Source organism: Atta colombica, unplaced genomic scaffold (genome assembly GCF_001594045.1).
Source record: "Atta colombica isolate Treedump-2 unplaced genomic scaffold, Acol1.0 scaffold73, whole genome shotgun sequence".
NCBI classification, from domain to species: Eukaryota; Metazoa; Arthropoda; class Insecta; order Hymenoptera; family Formicidae; genus Atta; species Atta colombica.
In genome coordinates, this window is record NW_017259565.1 from 223699 (window position 1) to 231917 (window position 8219).

The 8219-nt window shown below is 34.8% G+C and overlaps 1 protein-coding gene across 3 annotated transcripts; it reads left to right on the forward strand.

Moving 5' to 3' along the window:
* The first annotated feature begins 3206 nt into the window (after positions 1-3206).
* On the forward strand, positions 3207-8128 carry LOC108692510 (ubiquitin-conjugating enzyme E2-17 kDa). 3 transcript variants are annotated; one of them, XR_001931984.1, is made up of 5 exons: positions 3207-4174; positions 4830-4910; positions 5356-5560; positions 7293-7749; positions 7888-8128. XR_001931984.1 is itself a non-coding variant. In XM_018200802.1 (4 exons), the coding sequence occupies exons 1-4, from the start codon at positions 4131-4133 to the stop codon at positions 7446-7448; spliced, it is 486 nt and encodes a 161-aa protein (XP_018056291.1). In that variant the 5' UTR covers positions 3207-4130; the 3' UTR covers positions 7449-8128. The 3 variants fall into 3 exon arrangements, 2 of the variants coding, with proteins under 2 accessions (XP_018056291.1, XP_018056292.1); XM_018200802.1 differs by having other exon boundaries at positions 7293-8128; XM_018200803.1 differs by lacking the exons at positions 7293-7749; positions 7888-8128 and adding an exon at positions 6466-6913 and having other exon boundaries at positions 3209-4174.
* Positions 8129-8219: the final 91 nt, after the last annotated feature.

Below are 8219 nucleotides of genomic sequence, written 5' to 3' on the forward strand. Positions count from 1 at the left end.
TTATTACAACATTGCAAATGAATAAAAATTTTTGCATATATGTATATACTGATTTGATTAATGTACAAAAGACTTGATGTATAAGGTTATGCTTTTTAATCATTTCGAAATTTGTTATTTCGTTACACATGCATTAACAATTTATTTATATAAAATATTTGAAAAGTTATATCATATAATTATGCACTTAACGATTTATAATTTTACCAAAGGTGATCACTGATGTAGACATGTTACCGTCACAAGAGAGTGACGCGTAAAACCGGTTCTGACATTAGTTACTGATCGCAAGTTTGTTATGACAATATGAAGCGTTGATTTCAAAATGCAAGCTTCAGATTGGCTGTCGTAACAAATTTATGACCAACTTGCAACTAATGTAAGAACCGACTTAATGTGATCGATACAGCATAAACAAAACATTGTGCGTTGACTATGACAATTCGTGACTCAGTTACGATCATTATTGTGCTGACACTCTAAAGCCGGTTTTATATTAGTTGTAAGCTTATCGCAAGTTTATTGCGACAGCCAATCTGAAGCTAGCATTTTGAAATCAGCGCTTCATATAATATAGAACCGGCTTGAGATATTAACAGTTCTCAAATTGACTTACAACATCTTAGAGTCTGAGCACAAAAATTGTCGTAACACTTACTTAGAGACTTAAGTAACGCACAATCCTAACAGCACAAACGTCGAATGTCGATTGTAAGTTGACTTTGCTAAGTCAGGTCAGTCAATATCGACTGTAAGTCGACTTTGTACAGACATCCTTCTAATGTCGATTTTAGGATGTCTATCGATTTACGCTCACAAAGCTTAAATGTGGAATTATTTCATCCTTGTTGTTTAATTATAATTAAACAACAATAAATGCTGTTCATGAGCATTGTAAGCATGAATCGGACCATAGCTTAGAATGGTTGACTTAAAGTCGTCTTTAAAATGGGACATTATATGACTTAGAGACATCTTCAAGTCGTCTAAAGTTGGATGTCTATTTTCCAGAAGTCTAAAAGCTATAGTCGGCTCAGAGACTTTATACTGTTAGGGAAGCTTTGGCATACGATTATTTGCCGTCTTTTACACAGTAATAAGTTGTATGTCATACGTGAAAGCTTGTACGTTACTTATGTCTACAATTTAAGTCTAAGTAAGTGTTATGACAATTCTTGTGCTCAGACCTTTATTGTACTTAAGACAGTAAAGGTCATTCTACATGGTCGTATCGTAGCATCGGAAGCGTCTTAAGCATCATGCGATTTTAAAATTGAAGCAACGGATTGGCTGGAGCAACAAACTTGTGACTTGTTTGTTTTGTCTCTCGGAAGCTGCTCGAGATTGCTCTGAATGAACTCAAAGGAATGTAGAATTCACATTATGTATGTACGATGTCTGACATTCATCGTAATTACTCCCGAGAAACAAAACGAAACAACACTTTTGTAAAACTTCTAGAAATGATGCAATATTATTTCCATCACGTAAAAATTGGTAAAAATTGGATTTCAACTTTTGTCGTGCGGTTGAAATTATATACTTTAAATCAGCGGCACACGATGCTTGTTTTCCTACTGAATTAGAATCTTGAAGTGGATTGTATCTCGAAATGAAGTGAAAATTACAAAAGCGAGCAAATTTACTAGAATATTCACAATTTGATTGGTCAATATTTAGTGAATTTGCTCACTTTTGTAATTTTTATTTTATTTCAAAATACTCAATCGATTGTCAGTATTGCAGTCATTACGATGGCTAGATTCTAATCCAGTTAGCAAAATTATAGAATGCGTTCCGTTTCTCTTCATGCACACTCACTGCATGATTCAACCTACTGTCAATTGCATGATCCCACCTCTTCCGGTGCATGAGACCACATGAAGTGCCTTATCTCTCGAGCTGAGGCAGTTCATGCAACTTATGCATTCAACATGTTTTAGCGCGAAACTGAAATCATGGATGGTTCGGCTGGGGCGAGTGTACTCAAAATAAAGGTTAAAGATACGTAAGTAGGGTACTCAGAATACCCAAAAATTTTTTTAATTTAACATTTCATATATATATTATACATATATTATATAATGTATATATACGGTATAATACTTTGATATTACTGAAAAATTATGCGTATACTGATATTATGAAAATTTCAATTGAATATCGGTTTTTAGTCCTTGATTTATATAATACTGAAAAATTAATATATTGATATATTACCGCTATTTTTTATATCGTTTTAAATTCCTGAATATAAAATAGTAGTTATGATAGAGATTACATTAGTCATATCCTTACAAGATAAGTAAAGTAAAAATAATGGACTTTAAGGATGTTTTGTATATATAATTGTAGTGAAAAGTTCCTGAAATTTGATTTTGACGAATATGTGTTGTTTTCATATGATTTGAATAATAAAGATTGTATATAGAATCTTATTATTTACTCATAACTAAAATGCAGAAATGTACTTTTGAATTTCTATTGCTAATTATTTCTGAAAAAAATGAAAAAATTTTGACAGAATCTAACCTTAAAATTTTTATATTTTAAATATTCTTATAACTTCAAGTTGCTTCACAATGAATCAATTTCGAATTTTATTATAAGTGTCTAAACATATGTAAAAATAATCTGTAAAATTTTTGTTAAATTTCTAATATTTTAGAAATAGATATTAAACATCATTTTTGGACATTTTGGTAATACGTTTTATTTTTCTTTTCCGACAAATAAGATTGTAAGTGTGTTCAAAAAATATAAATCTTCTTCTTTTCAAAAAAGAAGATGTAACAGTAATTATTGAATAGACATTAAGCCTATTCTACAAATTGTGTAAGCGTAGTTGTAAATGTAAGAATTGACCAATCACTGGCCTAGTTTCCACCAAGGGTTTAATCCGGATCAGAATGTAAGAATCAACCAACTATGAGTCGAGCATTCCTCTGTCGTTCGATTGTAACAGGATAATACTCAAACAGGATAATACTTAAACCCTCGATGAAAACTAGGCCTGTGATTGGTCACTTCTTAAAATTACAACTACTTAAGCCGGATTTATATCTTGACGGAAAAGCAGAAGCCAATCGGAACTCGCGGAAAGACAGAAGCAGCAAGCGAAATGTACCTCCTACTACTGCGAATTCCGATTGGCTTCCGCTTTCCGCTTTTCCGTCAAGATGTGAACCCGACCTTAGAACTACATTTATGGAAGCTTTATAGCATCGATTTATCGTAAAAAGAAGAACCGGTAACATCCTCTCTCGTCTCGTCGCGTATCTATTATTTTTCCGAAGAAACGCTTGACCGATTTTCTACGGGTTGTATACACAGATCTCGCTCGTAGTGCTTCGATGACGTCATCTCGTGCATGATTCGAGGTGGTTCATTTCGTATCATATCCCCACCGTACTGTACTACTGTTCGTTGTCCAGCTGACGCAAGCTGACTTAGCTGACCAAAACTGACGAATGATCATCGAAGATCATTGTCGTTGTCATCGCCGTCTTTGTCACAGATATCACAGTGGGACCGCATTCGTGTCGTGTCCCTATATTATAACGGTCTCGCGTGAAAAAAAGGACGGCCTTCACGGGACATAACAAAAAGCGAAGGACGAGACAAACAACGGCTTCTCGCTCACTCTCCTCGACACTCTTCTCCCTCTACCACGGTCTCTCTATCTTCTCCGTTCCTCTTACACTCATTTTCGCTCACTCGCTCGCTCGCTCGGTCGCAAACGTCGCAAATCCGGGCTCTCGTAAGAAGTAATCCTCGTCTCGTTCGCGCGTGAGAGAAAGAGAGTATACAGTGCTACGTAAATCTGGTACGCGTACAGACGCGCGTGTGGGTGTCGTGATTTCTTTCGGTGCTTTTTGTCGCGCAGATAGACTACGCGCACAAGGTGCGGTAAAGGAAGGAGGTCATCATCGTCATCATCATCATCATCATCGCCGTTGTTGTCTTCGGCGTTGTCATCTGCAGTCACACGCGTAATATACGCATCTAGACTTGTCGACAGAAGACGAGTGAGAAAGAGAGAGAGCGAGAGAGCGAGAGCGAGAGAGAGAGAGCGAGCGTGATCAGTCATCATCGTTCGCACAAGTTAACGGAAAGCCCATTCGTAAGGGATGTCCACCCCTGCGAGGAGGCGGTTGATGAGGGATTTCAAGAGGTACTTGGCGTTTATTGTTCGCCTTTCTGTTCCATCCGTCCCCTTCTCCCTCTCCCTCTCCCCTATACGCCTGTTCGATCGGCATGACGCCATTGTAAGTGCAGTGGCTCCTGGTGCGCCCGATTCGACCCGACTCTGCGCGATCAACGATCTCGCACCTTCTGCGCGAACGTCAGCCGCGTTTATTATTAGAAATGTGTCCCCGCGTGACGCATCCCTCGCATTTATCCTTCTGCCTCTCTTCTTTCTTTCCTTCCCCTTTTTGAACCTTTAAAACCATTCTCCATCCTGTTGATGATCCATTCATACATTATCGCGAGCCTTGATTTTCAGTTGTTTACTAGAAACAGTCTCGAAATCTTTATAATAATGTCACTCAAATAGCGATTTCTCATTTTTGTATATAACATTAGTCATAACATTTCTGACAAATTCATATAATGCTTGTATAAAACCAGTAAGAGTGGATTGTAATTTTTTTTTATTTGCTTCATGTATAATTTATCAGATTTTGCAAAGATTAGCTTTATCATGAGTTTTATGACTATTAGTGGCCTTATATTTGTGAATAATGTATCGACAACAATCCAAAGAATAAAGTTTTATGTATCATTATTTGCAAGACAAGGCTCTAACAATTGTTATTTCTGCAAAGATTACAGGAAGATCCTCCAACTGGAGTGTCAGGCGCTCCGACGGACAATAATATTATGATATGGAATGCAGTTATATTTGGGTACGAAAATGTGATTTTTATTATCATTCTTTTTTAATGTTTCAAAGAAATATCTTTGGCCAAATATTAAAAAGAAATATTTAAAAAAAAATCCATTATTTTTCCATTCAATTTCATGCAAAAATAATGAATTTCTTTTTACTACATCTTTTGTGTGTGTGTGTGTGTGTGTGTGTGTGTGTGTGTGTGTGTGTGTGTGTGTGTGTGTGTGTACATAATAGAATTTACTTGAACTGAAAATTCAAGCAGAAAAATATTTGGCACGAAAAACTTTCTCAGTTGATTAAAAAAATCTAACACAAAGTACATCTATAAAGTTTAATTGTAAAGTAACTAACAATAAAATTTTATTTTACATTTCGAATAGATAAAATAAAATTAAATATTTAAAGTATAGGAAAGTTGTTCACAAGGATATTTATGTTTGTGTAAACATATGTTTTAGACCACATGATACTCCATTTGAAGATGGCACCTTTAAACTTACAATAGAATTTACAGAAGAATATCCAAACAAACCACCAACAGTGAGATTTGTTAGTAAAATGTTTCATCCTAACGTATACGCAGACGGTGGAATATGTCTGGACATACTACAAAATCGTTGGAGTCCTACTTATGACGTCTCAGCCATCTTGACATCTATACAGGTACAATCTTTTCTTCCTTTTTTTTTATCAAAATATATTTTGACTTTTTTTCTGGCGTTTCAAATAGCTGAGAACTGAATTATGCTTTAATAAATTAATGTTTTATGAGCATAATATCAATGTACAACATAACAATGCTTTTAATGTCTTTTTCTATTATATATAATATTTCTCTTTTTATAGCTTGATACATATCTCTTGTTGTATCATTGTTATAACATTGCATAATTAAATGATAAAAAAGAATTCAATATCATGCGGCATGAAACACAATTACAACTTATGTTAGAATAATGTCATAATAAATATTTACAAGTATTATATATTGCATTCTAATATATACATGATATATTATTCGCAAGTCTTGCCGAAGCCAAAAGTATTTTGCATGGCAATTAATAAATATTTTTCATAAAATACAAATATTTTAGAGAGAGAACAAAGATCTTTTCTGAATTTTTCGTAAAGTGTTTATCTTTTTTTTTACATTTTAGGATCTGTATCGTTCATTATGTTATCTTATTTTCTCTAAAAATATCGCTTATATGTTTCTCATTGAAATGTCACTTCCAAGAGATCTCCGTTAAATGCATTAAAAATATCTGAAGGATTCGTTTTGTCTTAACAGCGGTTGCAATTCAGCAAAGTCTAATCACATGATGATTTGCATAATACCTGCATATATCTACATCTGTGTACTATTTTTGATTGTCCGTCGATATGCATCACCTTTAATTTTTTCCGATTAGAGTACGAAAGGAAGAGAAGGAGAAAAGAAAGGCAAAAGGCATATAGATTGTCTTTTCCCCCGTGTTTATTTCTGATTGTGGCCATGCACATTGTCAAAAAGATAACTGAAAAACCTTATTTCAAAGTATAATGAAGTACGACTTATGTGATTGCAGTCGCTGTTAAGTGACCCGAACCCGAATTCACCTGCCAACTCAATGGCAGCGCAACTGTACAAAGAGAATCGACGCGAGTACGAGAAACGAGTGAAGGCTTGCGTGGAGCAGAGTTTTGTGGATTAGTCCCAGGTGTTAAAGCGATGCTGGTATCGCGGCATCAGTCAGCCACCAACAGCCATCAGATACAGGGGAGAAGAACGTGCAGCCTTACCAAGGAGCTAACGTTAAAAAGAAAAACGAAAGAGAGAGAAAGGGAAACATACCTAGCATGTTTCTTCCTGAAAGCTCTATCGAACTATACCACGAACCGAATGTGCAACGTTAGACGGAATTTTTACGATGTTGAATAATAAATTATTATAAAATTGCGTATTTATTTATTTCGAATATCTGATGATACACGAAATTAGTTACTATATTAAATGTTAGAGTATAAAAAAACCTACTTGGCTCGTCTTTTTTGTTTTCTTCATTTCCTTTTTTTCTTTTCTATGCGAAAGGAATGTTTTTTTTCGGCGCCGCAGAATTGTACTTTGAATTCTAGTATTTTCATATCACACATATATACAAATTCACACATACATCCACATGCACACATACATATACAGAGTGTATATTAAAAAGCTATATCGAGATTAGTGGGCGCTTTTTAAAATACGTCCTATATATAATATACACACACACACACACACACACACACACACACTTTTCACTTGGAGATCTTTTAGTTCTGTATGCGCTTATGTATTCGATTTTTTCTCTGTCGAAAATATAAAACTGTATCTGAATATGCTGAGGGAATTCGTCAACGATTTGTGTTACAGTCTCTTTTGGACGAACCGAATCCCAATTCGCCAGCCAACTCTTTAGCGGCGCAATTGTACCAAGAGAACAAGCGAGAATACGAGAAGCGAGTGGCCACTGTAGTTGAACAGTCTTGGCTGAATTTCCAAGAGAGTCACACAGAAGATCCTCGCTGACATTAAGTATGCCGCTTTTCACGATGTGTAAGAGATCTCTGTCGCAGCTTCTTTGTCCAAAAATAAAAAGTTATTCTTTGTATTATAACGTAAATGACGATTCGGTCGACATGTTCCATTGGAGCTGTATACGTAATATCCTTCAATTCCTCGTGGCGAACATTCCGTGTTGATTCACAGTCTCTGTAGAAAAACATGATGAAAGGAATCGCACGACTCTCACTGTTGCAAAAAAAAATATTTAAAAAGAAATTTAATAAAAAAGTAGGAAACCGGAACGACGTGAAGTTGCACTATAAACGTATGTGATCTTTTACTTATAAGTACGTACATACAATATGTATTGTCTTACTCTTATAACTAGCCGTTAGGTATTCCTCGCGCAAAAGATACAAAAATAATATCCGTACAATGTTTCGCCAATACGTTAATCTTGCAGGCAAATCGACTTACTATTTTACAAGTATAGACGAGCTTGAGGAAAATGCAATTATGCTAAAGAATATGAAAGTTTGTAAGTCGCTTCTGGAAAGTCTACTTTCACCATATAATGGCGCAAAATATAAGAAAATAGTGTGATTATTTCTCATTTTCGACTTGGTATTACCATTAGAAAGTCACGCTTGTATTAGACTGTAAATGAATGTCATATATTGATTAGTATCGAATTAATAAATTTTGCAAGAAAAAAATGTTTATAAATTCTTTATTGTTTTTCCGTTGCGTAATACTTATATTTAATATAAGAAAAAAATATGTATATATATATAT